At 34.7% G+C, this 24,941-nt stretch overlaps 1 protein-coding gene across 1 annotated transcript in view; it reads right to left on the reverse strand.

Annotated features, from left to right (window-relative positions):
- Positions 1-507: 507 nt before the first annotated feature.
- LOC145297636 (hydroxyacyl-coenzyme A dehydrogenase, mitochondrial-like) overlaps positions 508-24,941 on the reverse strand; it is a 134,164-nt gene continuing 109,730 nt past the window's right edge. Inside the window, exons 5-8 of the mRNA XM_080143740.1 lie at positions 13,046-13,135; positions 9,421-9,493; positions 5,286-5,402; positions 508-793 (exon numbers count right to left, since the gene is read on the reverse strand). Of these exons, the coding sequence (XP_079999866.1) occupies positions 678-793; positions 5,286-5,402; positions 9,421-9,493; positions 13,046-13,135 (396 nt within the window). The 3' untranslated portion in view covers positions 508-677. The remainder of the gene's footprint in view (positions 794-5,285; positions 5,403-9,420; positions 9,494-13,045; positions 13,136-24,941) is intronic.

Raw genomic sequence — 24,941 nt, forward strand, 5'->3', positions numbered from 1 at the left:
GAGATTAAATGTTATATTTTTGCAGTTTATGCAGGGAGGTATTCCGAAATGGTTTCTTGTCTAATACTGACCAGGCAATGTTGCTTAATTTTAGTCGTCTAATGAGAACAGTTTATTGAAATGATTATACCATATTATAATTGGTGTATCACCCTAGAATGGGACTATGTTGATGAATAAATTTGAATTTCACCTGAAAGTTGTTTTATTAGTTTGGCCCAGGATTTGAGTGATGTATTATATATAAGTTTTTTTTTTTATAAACATGAAATAACTCAGTAATCAAAAATATCAATTCTATGAATAAAACAGTAATTATTTCAATGTTATTATTTGAAAACATTCGGTAAAAAGAAATGTTCATAAAAGTAATGAAAAGAAATAGTGAAAAAAAATATATATTCTAATGAAAATAAATATAAAATTAATAAATTAATAAAAGGAAGGACAATAGTTAAAAAATTATTTCCAACAAAATTTCACAAAGAATAATGGAAAAAAAACACATTTCAAAAAATATTGTTTATTTCTTTCATAAGTTTTTTTTTTAAAAGAACATAAAAAAAATGATTAAAGTTTATTATGAAAAATATCTCTTCATTACTAGGTTTTTATTTTTAATTTTATCTTCAAAATTTTAATTAAAAAATTTTGTCATGCAAACCAAACCATATCTACTAGTATTTGTAAAATCCTTCCCCAGTTTTGCGCCCTAATTTTCCTTCAGCTACAAGTTTGTCCAGAAGTGGGCTGGGATTAAAGAGAGGATTATCAGGATACTTCTCATGCCAACCTGTGTGGAAACAGACAGAAAAAAAAAAAAAACATAAGATATGTTATAAATTCAATATTTAAAAAAAAAAATAGCTAAATTTGGGGTTTCCAATCAGATAATTTCAAGGGTTGAGTTACATAAAGACCTAGAGACTTTTAAATCATCAGAAACAGACTGGAACAAGAAAAAGGAACAAATTTCCCAAGGGATGAAAATAACAGAATCGCCAGTAGCATGGATTAGTTGTTTTTGTTTTACGGCATATCAACTCGTTTCAAGTTATTTAATGCCAAATCCAATTATTTTGAAGAAAAATTTTTAATAGAATATATGTTTTTTTCAAGTCGGTTTTTATTTAACCTATAGTTGGGACCCTAACAGGTACTATCACTCCGGGTCAGAGTGGACCTGGGAGCAATGGCAATTAAACGAGGGCTCCACACTCCCCAAAGCCCGCAAGCTTGGGCCTCACAATAGTTTAAGGTCATATCCAGAACATAAGTAGCATGGAAGATGAGTTTACAAAAGCCATCCACATGACCATAAGTCCAAGACTGAAAACTAAATTTCACACATTACTTTATTTCCCTCCTTCCTCGGTTAGACACATGGATTATATTTTTTGTGCAGGCACAACATACAAAGTAATCACATTTTTGCCTGACAAGAAATGTAAGTGTGTGTGTATGAAAAAGACAAGAAAACAAACAAAGAAAGAAATTATGCTTTCCTGTTTAATTGTTTCATAATTTCCCTCGACACTCCATGATCATTGAGGGACAAGATAAACAAGTTAGATAAATCATAATTGATAAGAAAATTAAAGTGATAGAGCTTAGCTTACTAATTGATAACTGCTTTGCCTCTGTGCTGCCACTATAGCCAACACTCACTCTCTCTCTTCAGTAATGCAATTTAACAAAACCGTATGCCAAGCAGGGGCAAATTTTTCCAAGTAAAATTTGATGAAAAATTCAATGGTGGAATTCATTTTGCAATAGTTTTTTTTTTTTTTTTTTTTTTTACAACAATATTGCGGGCTCTGTATATATGCCAGACATCCACAAATAGAAAAGACCACATTTTTATTTTGTTTACTAACAGGGCTATCCGGCATTGCCCGGGGGCTATATAAAACTAAATAAAAGTTAAATAATGTGTGTAACATCTTTATATTAAAACTTCTGTCTTTCCCTCACTCTTCAGACATCTCTTTATCTTTCATTCTCTTTCTCTCACTTTTCATACACACACACACACACACACACACACACACACACACACACACACACACACACATATACATACATATATATTTTTTTTTATTACATTTCCACCCCAAACAAGGCACATTGCCACTTTGGTGTAGAGGGCTACTATCAGGGGCAACATCTACTGGGGTACTATGTGGGGATTTGGGAAGCAAGATGTCTGTTCACGTTACACTTGAACTTCTGCATGTCAGTACAGTTGGGGAAGCAGGGAACTGGAATGGAATTCCAAAGTCTAGCGGTTCTGGGGAAGAAACTATTGGAGTAGAAATATCTTTTACATCTAGGGATCTCTACTGTGTGGGGGTGGGATTTAGCTGCCGGTCGGGTTTGTCGAGGGTGTTTACGTCGTGGGGGCACAAGTACTTGCAGTTCGTCAGAGCATTCTCCATTAAAATACTTGTAGAACAGGCAGAGAGATGCAACATTTGATCAATGAGACAGAGGCTGAAGCTTAGATGCCAGTTCAGGGCCTATCAGATTGGCGACTCTCTTTTGAACCTTGTCTAGGAGCGAGAGACTAGTAGCAGATACACCAGCCCAAATATGACAGCAATACTCCATACGTGGGCGAATGGTGGCCTTATAGAGGTACAGGATATTTTCAGGTGTTAGTATTTTTCTAGCACGGTAGAGAGAGCCTACTTTCTTTGCAGCAGCTCTAGCAATGTTTTCAATGTAATTGTTCCAACTCATGTTTCCTGTGAACGTTAGGCCAAGGAGTTTGAAAGATGTACTCTCAGATAAAGAGTCGTTGGCCATTGCTATTGGTGGTAGAGAAGGTTTCTTGTAGTTATTGAAGGAAACTAGTTTAGTCTTGACATGATCATCCATTTATGTCCTCATTCCAGTACAGATTGGAGGTCATCCTCTAGTGTTTCTGCCATTTCTTTAGATATGTGTTCATTCGTTTTCCTGTCGTGCCTGTTATAGAGTGTGGTGCGATCAGCATATATACCCATCTCAGAGGCAATTTTGTCGGGGAGGTCATTTATGAATATTTGGAACAACAGAGGTCCAAGGATAGACCCTTGGGGCACTCCCGTATTTATATCATATTGTTTAGATGTACGACCGTCTAGGACAACCTGGATTTTTCTCTTATCTAAGAAGGATTTAATTATGCTTAGTATTCTACCAGTGATACCATATGATATAATTTTCCTGAAGAGACCCTCATGCCATACCCTGTCAAAAGCCTTAGATATATCTAGAGCTACCACTCTGCCCTCCCCGGCTTTGTCCAGTGAATGGTATATATGTTCAGAGATTACAGTTAGGATGTCTGCTGTGGAACAGGCTTGTTTAAATCCATATTGTTAGTCAGTCAGAAGTTTAGTATCTGTAAGGTGATGGACTAAAGCATGGTTAATTAAGGTCTCAAATATTTTGGCAAAAAGTGGGAGGAGGCTAATGGGGCGATAATTTAATGGGTCCGTTCTTTTGCCAGAATTCTTGACTACTGGTACCACAGAAGCAGTTTTCCAACAGCCCGGAAAGCAAGATTTATTAAGGCATTTGTTGTAGAGTTTGGAGAGAACTGGAGCTACTTCGGCTGAGCACTTTTTTAATAGCACAGCTGGGATGAGATCGGGTCCACATGCTTTTGAAGTGTCAAGGTTTTTTATGATAGCATGCACCTGAGCAGGGGTGATTTTCAGATCATCTAGCGTGGCGTTTGTCCGCATAGGAAAGTCAGGTAGGGGGTGGTTTAGAGCGTCCAGTGTGGAGTTTGAGGCAAACCGACTGGCAAGCATGTTAGCCTTCTCGGTTGCTGAGCAAACAACCTCGTGATTGTTGGTTAGTAGGGGAATTGTTGATTGCCCATTATTTACTACACTGTTGTAGATTTTCCAGAAGTCACGAGTTCCTAATTTTTTTGCTTCGATGCATTTTTTAGTAAATTCTCTCTTAGCTGTCGCTATTTCTTTCTTAACGTTACTTCTAGCTTCTATATACTTCTGTCTGTTTGAACTGGACTTATGTCGGTTAAATCTGTGGTATGTATGCTGCCTTTGAGCAATGGCAGTTGCGCAAGTTCAAGTAAACCATTGGGGAGAGTGGGGCTTACTATAAAATTTCCGCATGGGAACATGTGTTTCAATTGCAGTTTTGAACATCCAGTGGTCTCATTTGCGCACTGTTCAGCAGGAAGAGAAAAAATATTTTTCCATGGAGCATCTCTGATGGCTTCTCAGTCAGCCTTTTTATAATATCTCGTTGTTTTGAGCACTGGCTCTTCAGTTTTGGCTCTAGAGTTATTTATTATATAGCTACATAAAATTTTGCATGTCTATTGTCAGTATTTACTTTGACAGTGCTTGGAGTAAGTAGAGCTAGGTAGTAAGTTTTGAAAATATATAAATTAAAAGAAAATATCAGTGCCACCCGGATATAAGAGACCTGAATATAAGAAAAACTTATATAAGAGAGATTTTTCTCTGCTTTCCAAATTGGAACCTGTGTTAATGTACAGTGTAACACGGATATAGGAACCTCAGATATAAGAGAGCTGTATGGTGTTGAGACGAAGTCTCTTATATCCGGGTTAACTGTATATGGGAATTAAAAGAAAATATATATGGCAATTAAGCTGCACAGAATTTTTCACATTTCATCCACCAATTCATACAGATGTATTTTATTAAAATGTAAATATAATTTAACTGTTAAGAAGTTTTAAAAAAAAAATTGATATCTGCCAAATATAGAAGAAAAATTAAATCAAAAATATTTTTGGTTAACTAATATTTTTTTAAAAGAATTTTATCATGGTACAAAACAAGATTTTTGAACACAAGAGAAATATTGTTTGAGAAAAATAGGCAAGGTAGGAGCAATGAGATAGAAGGAGAGAGTTAAATGGATGTGGAGAGAAAGACGATTGGTTTAAGAATGATTGGGGATGGTGAGGAAGACAAAGAAGTTAGAATTAAGGATTGAGCTGGAGAGAGGAGAGTTGAGATGATTGAAATGACAAGCTTAAATAAATTATTGTTAAGTCCTAATCGGTTGATTGGTTAGATGTTTGTGAAAATCAACAATGGTTTGGGGTGTGGTGATGAGGTAAATGGAAGTAAGCTTCACTATGTGGATGTGGAAAAGATGGATCACATTTTTTATTTCAATTGTAGAAATCATGATGATGCTGAAAAGGAAGAAGAGAGAATCTTTTATCATTTTCTATTTTGTATAAAAGACACCATTTTCTCATCCACTAATAGACATTGTGTACTTACCGCTTATGATAAACTTACAGACATCCAATCCTACATAATCAGCCAATGTAATTGGTCCCATTGGATAGCCGGCTCCCAACTTCATAGCAATGTCTACGTCTTCAGGAGAAGCATCACCTTTAGAAAAAGGAAAAAAAAAATGATATATAACTGTTGATGGAAACAGAACTTTTTAAGATGTCACTATTAAATCCCATTTGAATTAGGTGATATGTTAAAATTTTATTCCATGTGTGTGCCGAAAAGTTAACACATGTTCCCTTATGGAAAAGTTACAGGAATATGATATGTAGCAAAAAGTGAAATTGAGATTTTAGGTTTTAGATGATTACAGGTAAACAGCCTAAAATATCAAATAAATATAGATATAAAACCAACCATTTTTTATGTTAAATGTATATAGGATAATTATCCCCAAATCTTAAGTTTAAAATATTGTTTTACAATTCTTTTTTTTTTTTTCTACTAATTTTTCCAAAATTTAGCATGATTAAAACAGTATAATCTCATGTTTATTTCTCATTAAAATATGATGAATTAATGTGTAAAAATTAACTAAAAAACAAACAAAAAAAAAGATACATTTAATATGTAGGCAAAAACACTCACTTAAAACTGAACAAAACGTAGTTAATAAATTGTAATCGTTTGTAAAATGTCAATTCTTCTGGGCATCTTCAACTTTAAGACGGTGGTATTTCACTTTGCTTAACTTTTATGAAATTCAACAGGATTTAGTTCTGTTCAATCTTAATATTTCCAGAATATAACAATGCAAAATTGTTAAGATCAGTAATTAGTTGATCAGATTTTGACAGAAAACAAGAGATTGCTAGCATTTTATCACCATCAAGAATGTTGATTTTTTTTATTCTTTCTTGCGGCGTCCCATTTCCTTTTGATTTGAGAAACAAGAACTGTCCCATCATTATCATAATTTTTTTTATTCAAAATTATATTCAGATATAAAGTTGACTGAATATGAAACAAAACATGTTCAGTCAATAATTGGCTACTTTAGGGAACATAAAACTTGCATTGTGATATGAGGTACTCCATTTTTACTGGTTGAATTCACCAACCAGGCAATGCAGACAATTCATAAGTACAGTCAGCAGACATACTAGGTGGAACAATAAAATCATCACCCTAGAAAAGATGACACGATTCCATTTCTGTTTGATGAAAACCATTGTTTTTTGTTACAGACCATCTACTAGCTAGCCAGTTGTGTACAAACACCAAGACCGATAAGAGCCTTCTATCATGTCTAAAAATTACACAATGTTCAATGAGCATATACCGATCCAAGTTATGAGAACAGGCCCATTGCCAGCACCCTTAAAATGCAAATCTGGATGGATCAATGCTTAAAGGCACAGCTCAACGAAGTTTCTGGCCATTTGGTCTTTGGTGTGGTTTCAAGTGAGGGCCACATCATGCCACCTCACATTCTCCAAGTCGGCTTGAAAGTCAACACCAAAGTGTACCTGGATGTGCTGAAGAGTGTGGTGATTATCTGAAGCAATCGGGTGGCTGCTGGAAGACCCTGGGTGGGGCAGCAGAACTCGGTGCCAGCCCACAAGTCCAAAAAGACCCAGGCTTGGCTTCTGAAGGAGTGCTACAACTTTGTACCCTCCTCTTACTGGCCACCCTCCTTCCCCAACCTGAACCTGCTGGACTACTGGTCATACGTCGAGAACATCATCAACATGAGCTCCCACAAAACCAAATCGCCGCCATCTATCGAGTATTTGCCGAGCTCCCACCAGCACTTGTGGAAAAGGCATACTCCCAATTCCAAACCTGTATCAAGGCAGTGATCAAGGCTGAAGGCAGTTACATTGAATAGATCATGCAACTGAAATGTAAATTTATAGTATATATGATCGGAAGGTGCTAATACATCTTTATTGATAACTATTATTCAAAACTATTTTAACTGTTTTATAAGAAATATGTATTTTTAAAAAGTATACATTTTTATATTCACTCAAGATGTGTATGTGTGCGTATGTTATGCTGTTTTTTTTATTGGTATTAAGTGATATCACATGAACCTCAAAAGTGGAACTGTCTAATGAGCTTAATGGTTAGAGAAAGCTAAATATGTACAAATCACTCATCCCCCAAGTGTAGTCGTCTTCAGAGAGAGAGAAAGGGTTGTGTCATGTGTCATCAATTAGGGAGAGACTCTGAACTGAACCCAGAGTAGATGACTTATGCAGGAGAATTTTTTTTTCTTTACTTATGTTTCTTTTTGTTTCTTTACTTATGCAAATAATCACTTTTTTTTCATAAGCAAATTCTTAGTGTTATGAAAAGGATTTTTTTTTTCCTTAGGAGTCAGAGTAAAAACATGATGTGACAACATAGGACCAAGTCAACCATACATAGAGAGTATGAAAGAGTTATCCCAGACACAAACATTCTTGATGGTGTCTCATTTGCATGTCTTCCACTAAGAGACTGATCTGAAAACCTTAGTTTTCTCTCTGCTCAAAAACGTGACATTATTCATCATTGTCTCTCTATTTTGTCAGTGTACGGCATTTGACCTCAACCCCTTGCCTCAACATTGCGTCTCTCATCTTTCATTCAACTCTGGGAATGATTCTGTTTTACAGATCTGGGTTATCACGTACTCAGTGTTAACCTTGTCAAAATTCACACTAGTTAACTATATAGCTCTAGATATATCAAAGGTTTTTGACAGGGTATAACATGAAGGTTTCTCAGGAAAATCAGATCATGCGGCATCACTGGACGAATACTTAACATAATTAAATCCTTCTTAGATAAGAGAAAAATCCATTGTCCTCAATGGTCGTACATCTAAACAATATGATATAAATGCAGGAGTGCCTCAGGGGTCTATCCTTGGACCTTTATTATTCCTAATATTCATAAATGACTTCCCTGACAAAATTGCGTCTGAGTTGAGTGTATATGCTGATGACACCACACTCTATAACAGGCATGACAGGAAGACAAATGAACACATATCTAAGGGAAACACTAGAGGATGACCTCCAATCTGCAGTGGAATGGGGACAAAAATGAATGGTTACATTCAATGTTGCCAAGACTAAACTTGTTTCCTTCAATAATTACAAGAAACCTTCTCTACCACCAATAGCAATGGCCAAAAATTAATTATCTGAAAGTACTTCTTTTAAACTCCTCGGCCTAATGTTCACAGGAAACATGAGTTGGAACAATTACATTGAGAGCATTGCCAGGACCGCTGTGAAGAAGGTAGGCTCCCTCTACCATGCTAGAAAGCTACTAACGCCCAAAAGTATCCTGTACCTCTATAAGGCCACCATTCACCCATGTATGGAGTATTGTTGTCATATTTGGGCTGGTGCATCTGCTACTAGTCTCTCGCTCCTAGACAAGGTCTAAAAGAGAGTTTCCAACCTGATAGGTCCTGAACTATCATCTAAGCTTCAGCCTCTATCCCACCAACGAAATGTTACATCCCTCTGCCTGTTCTACAAGTATTTTAATGGTTAATCCTCTGACGAACGTCAACAACTTGTGCCCCCCATGACGTAAACCGACAAGCAGCTAAACCCCACCCCTACATGGTAGAGATCCCTAGATGTAAGAGAGCTTTCTACTCCATTAGTTTCTTCTCCAGAACCACTAGACTTTGGAATTTCATTCCAAGTCCCTGCTTCATCAACTGTACTGACATGCAAAAGTTCAAGTGTAATGTGAACTGACATCTTGCTGCCCAACTCCCTACATAGTACCCCAGATAGTAGCCCCCTACACCAAAGTGGCAATGTGCCTTGTTTGGGGTGAAAATATAATTTTTAAAAAAAAGTAAAAAAAACTTAATCACCACCAATGTAAAGTCGCTATTATGCAATAGTATGAAGTAAAATTAAAAAGAAAAGATCATTGTTTGCTATCTAAATGAACCAACATTCTAAGAGTTTATGGCTATTAAAATATTTCTGTTAAAAATAAAAATATTCTTAAAACAAAAAAGACATTTGTTTATGGTGCTATGGTTATAAAGAAAAAATAAAGAATTAAACGGATTCTTTTTTTTTCCAAAGAAAATAATCAAATTAAATTTGAGTTTTAATTCTTTTTTTTTTTTTTAAATATATCAGCTCACCTCTCTCAATCAGACGAACCGCTTCCACTATATAAGGAACTAAAAGTCGATTTACGATAAATCCAGGTGTGTCCTAAGAAAGAAATATAAAACAAAATGTATTTCATTACATTTATGCTGGCAGGTCTCAGAAAATATTGGAAAATTGGGACTAATTATATATGCAGTACTCCATTTGTTGCAATATTGGTTTGAGGTGTGTAATAATACAATTTACAATTAAAAAATCCACGTAAAGATTAAATAATCTTTTAGAGAACTCTGTCTTTGGGTAGAAGGCAATGGAGATATCTTATTTTTGCAGTACTGTAAGAGAATAAAATATCAAAGCGTGCGTCGCCATTGGGCAAAAATATTGCAAGCCATGATTACAGCTTCCATGAAAAAGAGGAAGAGGGATGTTGCTATTATCACAATCAGAAAAAAAGCAAACAACTCGATGTATTTCAATATGACGAATCTACTGGAAAAGTGCTCCTTTGGTAGCAAGTGGGTAAGCAACCAGCTGGAAGGCCTCATTATGATCAAGACTCTTCTGAAGAAGGAAACTGGTCACTGAAGATTGGAAATTCTGGTCAAAATGAGTGCGATAGCATCGTGAGGAACAAACTTTGTGAAGGTTTTCATGGATGACTCAAGTGAAGATGAACTTTCTTTGGAAATAGAAACAATTATGCATGCAATCACAAACAATATTTTTTAACAATAGAAAAATTGTTGCATTAATCGATCATTGCCATTTTTCTGTGTTTGTTGTGTCTTATTGTTGTAAAATAAATTTGCATATTTTTCTTTTTATAGATTCCGACCATTAATTACCCTAAAGAAACAAATTGCATTTGTACAATAAATAAGTGCACAAAATCGATAATAAAGTTGAGAACTTAATTTGCATGTGATAATCTTATTTAAAAATTATATGTACATTGTCTTGTCTTGGCATTCATCTTGGAGCAGTTGGGCTGGCTCTCTCTCCATATATATATATATATATATATATATATATATGGATAGATAGATTTCCCAAAAACCTCTGGCCTTAATGGAGGAGAGCCTAAAACTTGCTGATCTGAAATAACAGCAAGCGGAGACTCCTAACAAACGGTTCCCCAGTTCGATATAAAACACCTGACGAAGGCCAGAGGGCAAAACGGCCGAAACGTTGTGACAATAACAACCAAGATGAGGAAGTCAGTCCGACAATCTCAATCAATGAAAACACCTCATCTCAAAAATACAGACAATTACTAAGCAGAGACTTGATTCCAAATATTTCTCATGTTATATCTCCCCTCTTTTAGAAATTGATAGAAATGAATGTACCATCACATGACTCCAAGAGAGAGTGAGCGAGAGAAGTTGTCAGTTGTTTGGAAGCACTAAAAGTGTAAACTTGTGGTTTTAAAAAATGCACTGATGAGATATGAATAAACAGCGATTATCAATCTCTTTTTCTGTCTCCTTCCACTCCACTGGTCAGTGATTTGGAATGAAGATCAAGCTGAATAAAATTCCTCAATCTTCAACACTTTTGTCTTGACATTATCTTTTTTCAATGTATAAAAGAACTCATTTACAGGTGCTGTTGCCTCAGTCAAGTAGGATCACATAAGGGTGGGTACAAGCAGCTAACAAAGCATGATTATGAACTTACATTCATTTATGGCATACATTGTTTAAATGCAACACATGTAGCAGTGGTTGATTTTTTTTACTTCACCTTTTTCATTGTTGTTGCCCCAACGATTAATACTGATACATGATATATTAAATATAGATATACACATATATCTATTAATAGCCTGGCAAGACCACAGGGGAGACAACCGAAGCAGCAAAACTGGAGCTGTCCTGCAGGATACTATATATACCAATTTAGGCATATTTTATTGGTTTGAAAATATAGGTTCTTTTATAGCAATTATCATAAAATTTTTACCATATAATAGTATTATAATCTTCAAAATGCTTGCAAATTTTTATGCAGTTTCGTCTCATAGAACCAAAGATATGAGCATTTCAATATTCAATTTGGCTACCAGTACAGACATATTCATATATATATATATATATATATAAAATTGCCCCCAAAAAATCATAAAGTTTCAAATCTCTGTGACTATTGATCAGAATTTAACAAATGAAGGCTCGTTGGAAAGGTAATGACCTGATGTGTAGTGGGCTATGTGATATTTGCCCTTAAGGTCACACATTATGGAGATTATCCATCATGCCAAGCCTATTTTTGGCACTTTTTTACAGCAATAAAATGTTTCAATCATGGTCGTTTGTTTTCATAGTTTTGTATGTTTTGTTTTCATACATAAAGTAAATTTCATAGTGTATAAGGATTATTTGATATTGGAGATATTCATAATCGTGCTCTATTTCCAAAAGAGGGGAAATATAACATATGAGAAATATTTGGAATCAAGTTTTCCCTTGCTGTTATTTCAGATTATTTGAAACCATAGCAGCAAGTTTTAGTCTCCCCTCCATCAAGGCCAGAGGTTTTGGCGAAATATATATATATATATATATATATATGCTAGAAGTGAACACTGTTATTCGGAAGTTGGAAAAGATCAAAAATAGAATTAATAAAAGCTTCCTCCCCGTACACTACAAGGGAGGGGAGAATCCTCTTACTAGCGCAGGCAATTAATCGATTTGATAAAAAAAAAAATGGGCAATTTCATCAGTTTTGATGACAATAAATGTATGGGAGGGTGCAACATTTCTTGATCCTCATTTAATCTCTGACAACGTTGGGTTTCCCTGCTAGTATATATATATATATATATATATATACACACACACATACACACGCGCATATATATATATATATATATATATATATATATATATATACACGCATGTGTGTATACAGGGTGCCCACAAAGTCTGGCTACATAATCTACAGGATGTTTCCACAAAATCTGACTAAATAATGTAGCCAGACTTTGTGAACACCCTGTGTGTATATATATATATATATATTAATTTTAAGGGGATTAGAACAACAGTCTAAAGAGCAGAGTATATTTTAATGTATTAGTAAATTCATTAATACAATTAAAATAAAAGAAAAGAAAACAATGCTCGTTGTAATGTAGATATATAATAAGCTCGATATGCATACATATCCTAGAGCTATTTTAATATTGAGTAAGATGATTGATAATTTATAATTAAAAGCTGGGTAAATGGGCAATTTCACCAGTTTTGATGACAATAAAGGTATGGGAGGATGCAACATTTCTTGACCCTCATTTAATCGCGGACAACCATTTTAATATTAAGTAAAATGATTGATAATTTATAATTAAAATTAAAAATCGGTTTCACAAGGAAGAACAAACAAAATCAATTTTGTTTGTTCTTCCTTGTGAAACCGATTTTTAATTTTAATTATCAATCATCTTAATATATATATATATATATATATATATATATATATATATGGACATTTCCTTTATGTCTATCTGTCTTTCCATTTACTTCTTTGATGTGATCAGAGCAGGAAACTTCAGATGTTTATGAATGATTCCCCATGTGATTCATCTGTTCGATTTGACCTTTAATAAGAACGTTTGATTGAAAATAGAATCGGTGAAATTTTTACCTTACACTTTACTGTAGTTTTCTTCATGGCTTTCCCGAAATCAAGAAGTGTTTGAAATGTGGCCTCAGATGTTTCATCTATCTTTACAACCTGGAAATGAAAAAAGTAAAAAATAAAGAGGAACAGTGAAAATTTATTTTCTGGGAATTTATTTTTAACCATGTAACATCGGAAGAGACAATGGATAAAAAGCATGCTTGGGGTCTATAGTGAAACAGTCTCGAATTGCAGTTTGCACGAACCAACATTGCTAACATTCAGTGGAAGGGAGAAATCAAAGATTAAGATAAACTGGGATAGTTCTTTATAAAAAAAAAAAAAAAGAAAGAATTACAAGTAAATACACGACCGGGCAATATCGGATAGGGACAACTAGTACTGTATATTATTCATAGCAACTTCATTTTGTGAATTCTACTGTTTTTTAGTGTCGGTGTTTTGATTCTTTAATTAATCATGTCTCAAAAAATCAATTGTAAAATGTCTGAGACATGAAAATTACTCAAAATGAAATAAATATACAAGAACTTTTTGTGGCATTTTTAGCGAGTCTTTTTTAACAAGAGACAACTAGCAATTAATACTGATACAAATATATATGTGTGTGTGTGTGTGTGTGTGTGTGTGTGTGTGTGTACAAATATGTGTTTATATATGTGCGTGTGTGTGTAAATTTCCAATTTACATCATGTCTCAGTTGTGTTTTGTTTTGTTTATTTTCGATTAGATATGTATGTGTGTATATATATGTATATATTTCCAATTTACATCATGACTCAGTTGTTTTTTGTTTTTTTTATTTATTTTATTTATTTTCGATTAGAGTTTTACACTTCTAAAAAACTCCAGAAGTAATTAATTTGCTTCAACTCATACAGGATAATGAGAATGATGGATATCTTGCTCTAAGCAAAGAAAATCATTATTTTTCACATGTGTTTCTTCTTGTATCAAAGAACTAAATAATCTGTTTCATTAGATTTTGTTTTTTGTTTTGTTTAACGGAATTCATAAGAATAATTGGTTGGATTAATGAACTTTATAAAAATGTATAGAAACTTTCTTAAACATTAGCAGGGTGTTGCCCGACCATGCCGAGTGGTAAAATATGCTTAAATATATTTTAATTAAGGCAGATTACATATTTATTATTACAGAGCCAATTCTCTATTGAATATTATATTGTACCTAATATACAGTAGTCATTTCAAACGTTAAAAAAAAAAATGACAGGTGCCATCAGCTAGAATTGAAACCAAAACATTTAGCACTCCAGCTGCATCTCCTACCGATGTAGCTATCGAGAGATAGGAAAAAAAAATTTAATATTAAAGGACTCAAAAAAATGAATTAAATTCCAGTATGCACAGAAAGTAAAAATATATGGGCAAGTTGAAATGAACATTTTCATACACCTTTCGATATGTGTCTGTACGCATTATTCATCCATATAAAACAAAGATTTTACTTCTTATAAACAACCCTTGGTGTATGATTACTATTTCCTGTTTATTTCAGTGTTATGTGGCCAGCAGTTTAAGAGTTTATTAGGTAAATATTTACAGACAGACACACATACATACATTTGTTTTATTTATATAGACTAGCGGGACTTGTGGAAATTCCACAGTTGACTCTTTCATATGTAATATATTAATGTTGGCATTTTTGTGGATGTTCAGCGTAAATGGAGACACCCTGATATTATTGTAGTTCTTTTGTTAAAACTGCTAAAGTATATATCTAAGCTAGCAGGGACGCCCGGCATAGCCTGGTCGTAAATATGCTTAAATATGATATTATATTTTATGCAGATTTTGTATATATATTAATATAAGAGTAAATTTTCTATCCATTCTTATATATTATAAACTCGTGATTTCAAAAACAAAAAAAAATCCATATAGCTTGGGTGCATCAGCTTGAATCAAAACCAAAACCAAAACTTATGAAGAAAAAAAGAATGTGTGTATATATAACTTGAATTCCTTCAGGTATAATCAAAATCGAAACCAAAACTTATGAAGAATTCTTGGTAAAATTATTTATTACAAGAAATAGAAAGGCATAACAATTAAACGACAGACACTTGGAAGAAAAAAATAAATAAATGTGACACACAAAATAACACACACGCTATTGTATTAATATAGCGATTTAAATGTTTTATGTACTAAAAATAGTTTTTCATGAAACTATTTTAGTTAAAACAATGTTTTAATAAAAATAATTTATTTAGAAAACGGAACTGTCATTTAATATATATATATATATATTTAGATTTAATGTTTTTATAAAATATTTTACGTACAAAGTTTCGTTTCGCTGATAATGTGCCGCTTTTTTGGTTAAGCAACGTCAAGGCTTTTCATAAAGTTCGAGGTTTCATAACAGATAGGCATCTTGGCTTATGTTTACATAAAAATGCTGTAGTAGTAGCAATAATATTTTAATTAACGAAAACATCAGCGTCTCTCTCTCTCAATAAAAAATGTAAAAAAAATAAACAATGAAAAAAATCAAAGAACTGCTCAATTTTTGTCCCAAATATTTTAAATTAGAAAACTTATAGAGATTTGTGTTATCGTTTTTTGCTACAGAATAACTTAAAATCAATTATTTCTTAACAACTTTTGCATTTACCAAAAAGATAAAACTATAAATGTTATAGAATTAAAAACTAATATAGTGGTGAGAACACGCTAATCGAATGCCACCTGAAGCGTTTGTAAATGTGTATTCCGAAATTAATGTCTATTCCAGAATTAAATTCCAACCAATGAAATTTGCCGGAAAGCATAACACACAAAAGAACACACACGCTATTGTATTAATATATAGATTACTGAATTATTTTATTTCTTTTTTTAACTTAACGCTATTCGTCGGATAGGCAATGCCAGCTACTATTGCTAATCTTTCCATAAAAACAGATTTTAGAATTTCGATCTTTTTTGCATAAAAAATATGAAGCATAAATATTTACATTTTTTTTTTTTTTAACTCAAAACGAGGCTCTGGCTATTTTGACTATCATATTAATTCTTCCATCTCTTTTTTGTCAATAAATCTGTCATACTTAATGTTTTTCACAATCTCTTGATATTTTTAAAAGTGCATGGTTAAAATACAAACATATGCAGATCGATTTTTTGCAATATCACTAAATATGGATTAGAAATCTGACACAATAGACTTGACGTTGTTTTTAAAATACAATTTTGTCCACCTGTAATGCTTAAGTTTGAAATAGCATTTTCTTGGTTTGTCACAAGAAAAGAAGGTGAGATTAAAAAAAAAGATGTGACGTCTTTTCCGTTGTGTCCATCGCAAAACGGGAAGTGGCGAAGGTTTAAATTAAAGCTAGTCAATCGAAAAGAGGGGATGACTTTAGAAAGTATTGGCGAAAAATGCTACCCATCCTTGTAGAAAAGTGCCCAGTTGTGGGTGAAGGAATTAATGTTTTTAGACAATTTTTCGATATTTGTCGTTCGAAGGGTCGAGCTTCAAAATGATACTGATCTTGTGAAAATCCGTCGCCTCTGTTAAAAGTTTTACAGAGACATACATACATACATACATACATACATACATTTAAACAGACAGTTTTAAATAGAATTTTCGTTAGTTCATCATGCTTCAGTTTGAAATCACATTTTCCTTTCTGTCACACATCAGATTTAAATAGTATTTAATGCTTTAGCTTGAACTAGCGGGGGTACTCGACGTTTTCCCGGGTGTGTTGTGGTGGTATAGTAAGGGTGGGATTAAAAAGCAGCCCAGTGGGGTGGGGGATAAACAACAGGGTGGAGAGAGGTGTTAAAAAAAAAGAAAAGAAAAAAAGTAGTACCCTGGAACCCGTAACGGAAAGGAGGAAAAGAAGGCGAGGTTTATAAAAAAAAAAAAAAAAAAAAAGGGTGGTAGTAGGCAGGCTCAAACCTGTAATGCAAAGGAAGGAAAGAAGGTGAAAAAAATCGTATCGTGTTAGCTGATGTCGCCATCACGCAAGCAGAAGTTGCGTGCATCGAATTTAAGCATAGTCAATCGAACACACAATAATGTAAATGCTTGGTATTTATTTGCTTACCTACGAAAGCAAATTAGACACAAGGTCGTTTTTAATGTAGAGGAAAACCAGCTCCCCCCCCAAAAAAAAAGGAGGCACTCTGGCAGTATCCAAATAAAAAGTAATTGTCTTAGTATGAAGGGTTTCCCCTACATGGACCAATTAACTTAAGCGAAGTATCAATCCTGGCCTGAAGGTCAAGAAATGCTGTGTCGCTTTTTCGAACGGTTTCGCTTTATACAAAAACCCGAGATGACGCCACAGTGAGTATTTTGTTTAACTTGATCAAAAAAAAAAAAAAAAAAGGAACGAAAGGATGTCTGTTTGTGAATGTGAGATATTACGATTTGGGAAGTATACAAAAACTTCTCGTGGAATCTAACCAACACGAGAACTCCAATGCAAAAAGCCTTTGGCAGACATACACAAATGCTCGTGCCCATTTTATCTTTTATATATTAGACTAGCCTGGGTACCCGGTGTTGCTCGGCTGTCTGGATGTATGTGTTGAGCAAAAAAAAAAAAAAAAGAAGTTGTATGATGCAAAGGCGGAAAAGAAAGTGGAGGTGTGTGTACAAAAGTGGAGGTGTGTGTTGGTTGAACAAAAAAAAAAAAAAAAAAAAGAAAAATTGCGAGCACAAAAAAAAATATAGGGGTAGTGAGCAGGCTTGAACCTGTAACGTGCCAGAGGAAATAGAGGTGAAAAGAAAAAAAAAAAAAAAACGCTCATTGACGAGCCAACCATGGGTGTGACGTCACGGGCAGTCGAAATAATGCCTTTTATGTGGTGTCGTTTACGCAAGCTTTGAATGACTTGCAAAATATGTCAGCAAAAATACCGACCCTCCCTGTAGAAAACTGCCCAGTTGAGGGTTAAGGAATTATTGTTTTTGGACATTTTTTTCGATATTTGTTGTCCGAAGGGACGTGCTTCAAAAGGATACCAATCTCGTGAAAATCCGTCGCTTCTCTCAAAAGTTTTAGGCAGACATACAAACAAACATACATACATACATTTAAACAGACAGGTGAGATTTATATTATAGAAGAAGATTAGCATTTTCATCCGTCTGTTTCAGTTTAACAAAGCATTTTCGTTGGTTATGATTCAGTTTTAAAATAACATTTTTATAGCCCTAACATGCTCCATTTGAAATAGCAGTTTTGTTGATTGACCATGAGCATTTCCATCACAAGTTATATCTGAACAATATGCCTTCTTACAGCCTTCAACATGTAAAATCCATTTGTTTTTTTTTCTTTCATATTATTCTATATAATCTAAAATATAATATATATCATTTAAACGCTTGTTTTTTTTTTTTAGTTGCGATTTCAGGAACACAACAACACATTTGTTTTTACAAATGCTTTTCTTTTTCAATAATTACAATCTGATCAGAGGAAAAAAACAAAATCAAGGTTTACCAAAAGACTAACATTTTCACTCTGTTAGTTTATAAATGGTGTTTTCTTTTAGAGGCGGCAAACTTTAAATTAAAATAAATCACAGAAAAATATTTTTATCATATGCAAATATATGGTTTATTCAAATTAATTTTATAATTTAAATATAATTTCGAGCATATGGCCCTGCACCTCACACATATATGGCGTAACATAGGGATTCAATTTTCACACACTCCACGCATTAAACTAGGCTGTATTTCAGCAACAATGCATTGAATGTTGTCTTTTAAATGGTCTATTGTGTCTGGTTTATCAGCGTTAACATGAAACTTTACATATCCCCAAAGAAAAAATCTAATGGGGTTAAATCGCATGAACAAGGTGGCCAGTTCACAGGTCCATTTCGTGAAATTATTCGTTCATCAAATGTGTCTCTCAGTAAATTGATTGTATAATTTGCAAGTTGCAAAGACTGCTTGGGTGTCAGTTTCATGATGAATTGCCAAAATAAACTAAACTTAAAATGACCGGTAGTTGCAAAATCTGCAATTAGAGGAAGTAAAGTTGTCGATTTAAATTTGGCTGCCTCTAAAAAGGAAAAAAAACACTGTGTACTTATTAGTTCTGATAGACAGCTATAATTTTTAGACTCTCCCACTTTGTGGAGAATAAAATTAAATAAAAAAACGGAGTGAAATAATAAACACAGATGCTCTCTAGTATTCAAACTCACCATGCATGGAGTATTGATAATACATCGGTGATATTCGTTCTTTCTAAGTACTTCCACTGAATATGTTCTGATGAACTTGATGCACTTGTAACCCCCTAAAAAGACAAAAAAATACACCCAACCCCCCTGACTAGCAGCAAAATTCGACCCCTTCACTGTATAAGTTCATAAATCCCACAAAGTTTTCTACTCTGATAGCTTCTTTCTTCTAACTCCTTTCCTTTGAAATTCCATTTCTGCTTCTCGTTTCCCCAAACCGTACCAACATGCAGAAATTTAAATGTAATGTGAACAAACATCTTGCTGTCCAACTCTCCACTGAGTTTGTCCCCTTATAAATCCGGCCTTTATCACAGTAGCCTCTTCAGCTTCAATGGCAATATTCTTTGCTTGGGCAAATAAAAGTAAAATATAAAATTTTAAAAAAGGCTATTATGAAAATAACTGATTTTTTTTTTATTGCATCCTTATCGTTGTTGGTCTCGGTTCTACTTAACTGGCAATGTGTACATTATGACGTCCAGTCTGTCTAGTGGTCAGAGAGAAATAGGATGAATTCTAATTTTCCCCCTTTATCTTTTTTTACATTTAACCTTTAATTCTGTTTGCTATTTTTCACATTTGTTCAGATTTTTTTTTTGTTGCAATATTTTTGATATCATGTGACCACAGAGATTTTGGCCGATTCTATTTACAACCATGTGTGATAAGAATAAATCAGAATGACACAACAGTTTTATAAAGCATACTGAATCTTTGGAATTCTTGAGTGATAGCTTTCTGTCTAAACAGGAAAAGACTACTACATTTCTGTTGATCGTGATTGGATAATTTTTTGCCTGGAAAAGTTTCTCTAACTGAATTTATGCTGTCTCCAACACCCATTTTTCTTTCTTTCTTTTTTTTTTTTGCTTGGAAGTACATTTTTTAATTTCAAGAATGAGATCGTTTTAACAATTTTGTTTTTGTTGTTTTGTTTTTTTTGTTTTTTGGCCCGCATCACTCTGGCACCAGGTCACTGCCTCTGAGCATCCTTGCATTAAATTACAGAAATATATCAGTTCAAATGCAACCATTAGATTAAAACATTATGATTATCCTTTTAAAATAATTTTAAAAAAGCATAGGTTTACGTTTAGCTTATTTAGTTAAATTTGATTACTTAGATTTAGATATATAACAGTTTATCGATGCATCATAATATTTCTGCTGAATATATTAAATCATGATTTATGAAAAATTATCATGTTACTTCACTTAATTTTGTCCTTTTTTTTTTAATAAATTTGACAAATTCATAGGGAAAAGAGAGATAAGTACCTAGTCTATTAAATAAAGGAAAGTCATAATTCCATCTTTTTTAAAAAAACATTTCTACCATTTTGTCCTCGACGGGGATGGAGCATCCTACTGAATGTTAGACATTCACCCGTTATCTCATACATTCCAACCGAGAGATCTTTTATAAGATTCTAATCATCCCTTTAAGTACGCTTTTTTGTATCTCTCTTGCATTTGATTCATCAGGTATATTTGCTAGGTAGTTTTTGAAATTCTTTTTCAAAAGTCAATTTGTATAATTACTGGAATGATGGACATCCTTTTAAGATTCCAGTTTCTTTTCCTGGCATACATAAGACCTTGTTTTTTTTTTTGTTTCTTTGTTTTTTTTATTTATTTTACTTTAGTTTTAAGAAATCAAGGGTTAGCTCCCTTTTGGAGCTAACCCTTGATTCCATTACAATTTAACTTTACATCCAAGTAATCTTAAGAATACACACTGTTCCCTTTATGGTTGCTCTCTGTATTTCGTAACAGCTTGGTCTTCCAGAGATTGCTAAGTATTTCTGAAGATTATTTTTTTATTAAGCCAGTTGCTCCTATCACAACCGGCTTAATGTTTATTTCTTTCAGAGACCATGTCGTTTTCAGATCATTTTTAGGTCCTGATATTTTGTTATCTTTTCCCGTTCAGCTCTATCAAGGCCAAAATCATTTGAAATTATGACATCGATAATGAGCGCAGTTCTTTTGGGCTTGTTCCATATTACAATATCTGGCTTGCTTGCCTTGTCTTTTATGTATCTGTTCGACTGTCATCGGCCAATAAGATTGGACATCAAACTATTAGGTGGCTTGGCTCTCAACCAATGAGTGGCAAAACCTGCACTGGCTATTTGCTTGTAGGCCAGCCATTTTTTTAAAATCCATTTGTGAGTAAGCCCTGATCTTAACTGGCTTATCAAATGGAAGTCTCCCATTGGAGTGAAGCATCCCTGTCTATATATTCCTGGCTAAACTCCTTCGAGAACTTTCCTGTTCTTTTATATTGTTCCCATCCTTGTTTTTTTGGTGTATATCTCGATTTCTGTGTATTTTTTTCTTGCAATCTGCGTTGCTGGTTCATCATATACCTCAGCAGTATTTTCTAGTATGACACTTCAAAAGTTTTCAGCAAGTTTTGTGATCGAGGTTTATTCGGGTAAACGTTCAGTGGTCTCTAATCATTTCCATTGTCATATCTCTTGAGCTTTTGATGTACTGCCTCATGTTTACTTGAAATGCATGGTTTATTTCAGTGAGGCTGAGACCCCCTTCTGTTTGTGATAGTTATATCCTATCCACCACCGTACTGTATATCGATACTCTATGGCTGACTGGGATAGCTTCCGTACATTCATATCTGACCTACCTCTGCATTCCATGTTTAAAAAGTCCTCTATAGTATCAGACCTGACTGAATGGTTAACCGTAGGCATAGACCGATTCATACCATCCAAAAACTTCCAGCAAAAACCTAACAGCCAGCCATGGTTCTCCCCTGAATGTGCTTCTGCCATCGCGCACAGAAATCACTTTTTCCATAACTACCAACGTAATAGATGTACTGAGACTAAAGCTGCTTTCAGGACTGCCAGCAAACACTGTAAAAGAGTAGTACAAAATGCAAGAGAGCTATATGCTCAGTTTGTTAAATCCAAAGTAGCTGAGCAGCAGCTTGGTTCCCACCAGTTCTGGCAAATAGTAAACAGGATCTTGAACAGAAGCGTGCGTTCTATCCCAACTATCATCAATGGACCTGAGGTCATCTCGTTAGCATCAGACAAGGTCAGACTATTTGCCAAGAACTTTGCAGCTAATTCTACCCTATGCAACAATGATCATCAACTCCCTGTATTTCCTCCTATAACAGACAACACACTACGCAACATACAAATATTTGTGCATGAGGTCGCCAAGCTAATCAAGAACCTTGATTCCAGTAAAGCAACTGGCCCTGACGGCATTCCAGTTATAGTGCTGAAAAAGCTCCAACCAGAACTTGCCCCCATACTTACAAAACTGTTTAAGCGTTGCCTTAAGGAGAAGTGCTTTCCAACACCCTGGAAAACCTCATCAGTATGCCCTGCATTTAAGAATTCAGGTGAAAAGTCATCTCCCTCTCAGTACAGACCAATAAGTCTCCTGTGTGTCATGAGTAAGTTGTTGGAATCCATATTAAATAAAGAAGTAGTCAACCACCTCAACAGAAACAACCTTCTTAGTGACATGCAATATGGTTTCCGCTCTGCAAGATCTACAGCAGATGTGCTAACAGTTATATCACATAGGATTAGTGAATCTCTTGACAAAGATTTCCTTTCCAGGGCAATTGCTCTTGACATATCGAAGGCCTTCGATAAGGTATGGCATAAGGGCCTACTTCACAAGATTTCCAGCAACGGTATTACTGGAAATGTTTTCTCAATCATTAAATCATTTCTCTCTGATAGGTTCATAAGAGTAGTGGTTGATGGGCAGAAATCAGAGGCCCACAGTATTAATGTTGGAGTCCCCCAGAGGTCCATCCTGGGCCCAACTTTCTTCCTGATCTACATCAATGTTCTCCCAAAACAAATACTTAAATCATTCGTTGACATCTATGCAACACATCAAAGGCCGTAAATGACAAAGTTCTCTCTAATTCTCTCTCCTCTGATCTTGAGCATGTTGTACAATGGGGGAAGAGGTGGCTGGTCACTTTTAATGCATCAAAAACCAAGCTTCTATCTTTACATCATCAACGCTCTGATCCCCATCTGGCATCAATTTAAATGGATGGCTCTCGTCTTGGGGAGGCTCCATATTTTGACAAGCTTCTGGGTTTGACCTTTACTCCTGATCTGAAATGGAACACATACATCAAATCTGTTGCCAGGGACGCTGGGAAAATGGTGGGATCCTTCTACCGCTCCAGAAGATATCTTACTGATGCAATTCTCTATCTGTATAAAAGCCAAGTACGTCCAAGGATGGAGTACTGCTGCCACATCTGGGCAGGAGCTGCTAAAAACAGCCTATCCTGCCTTGACAGAGTATAAAATAGACTTCGTGGTTTAGTGGAGGATGCCCTTTTCTCTTCCCTGCAACCTCTCTCCCACAAGAGACGTTGCGAGCCTGTCTTTATTTTATCGTTATTTCCATGGCAGGTGCTCGTCTGAGCTCCAATTCCTCGTCCCCCCCTCGCCAATCTTTCACGAGAAACACCCGTCTGGCTGAAACTACTATCAATAATTTTCCCCACTCTCTATCTGTGCCTAAATCCAAACCTAGATTCCATGAGCAAAGCTTCTTTCTTAGAACTGCACACCAGTGGAACTCTCTGCCGCTTGCCTGTTTCCCACCTGACTACAACCTGGACGTCTTCAAGTCCAACATAAACAAACTCCTGACAAACCGCCCCCTTAAGTAGGGCACTCTATCAAACCCCCCCAATACTAATGATTACTACAATACTATCTCATTGATTACTGTACACGCAATAACCCTTATCCCTGAGTGGCCTTCGGGCCTTGATAAGTGGTGACCCCCATGTAAAAAAAACAAAAATCCATACATTGGTTTCGGTATATTATTTTATGTAAGGTTAGGAGTTTCCTGGTCTTTGTATCTAGCCTATTGATATTGCATTGAGGCCAGTCAATAATACCAAAACCATATGAGATGACAGGTATTGCAAGCTGGTTTATGGCAGTAATTTGGTTTTTGGTGCTTAATTCAGACTTGGGGATCTTTTTAAGGCATACTATGTACTCTTGTTCCACCTTATGTCTCATTTTTTCATGTGGCATCCTCTCCTAGCTCTTCAATAAAGTCATCATTAAACTAAAGATGTACAAATGTTGTCTTTTTTCCTTTTTTTTTTTTTGTACATTTTTCAAATCCAATCTCCATGCAGATGTCCTCTGTGAAATTTTCTACTGTTTCTAGCAAGGAGACAAGCTGTTTTTCTGTTTCTGCATAGAGTTTGAGATCATCCATAAAGAGCAGATGGTTCATTTTCATTTTAATTTGAATGTTTGGTCAGGGTTTACTTCAAACTTGAAATATCATGTCAGAGTTGCTGACAAACCCATGTATAAAGAGACTGAAGATACTCGAGGTCAGAATCTAGTATGCATTTAAGTCCTCCTCTGGTCTGTGCATGTGTACAGCTAAATGTCAGAAATTGCACTCATAAATCTGACATCATCAGATGTAGCATCACATTAATCTGGATATAGTCAGAAAAATAATCTTCATTCCATATGGTCGCCAGGGACAACATTAGTTCATGGGGTTCACAAATTACTTCTTTTTTTCATTCTTACTCGTAATTGTTTCAATAACGGCACTGAAACTAGGTCAGTCACTTAGCTTTTTTTGTT

This window comes from Euprymna scolopes, chromosome 18 (genome assembly GCF_053919585.1).
Source record: "Euprymna scolopes isolate OS-2025 chromosome 18, ASM5391958v1, whole genome shotgun sequence".
NCBI classification, from domain to species: domain Eukaryota; kingdom Metazoa; phylum Mollusca; class Cephalopoda; order Sepiida; family Sepiolidae; genus Euprymna; species Euprymna scolopes.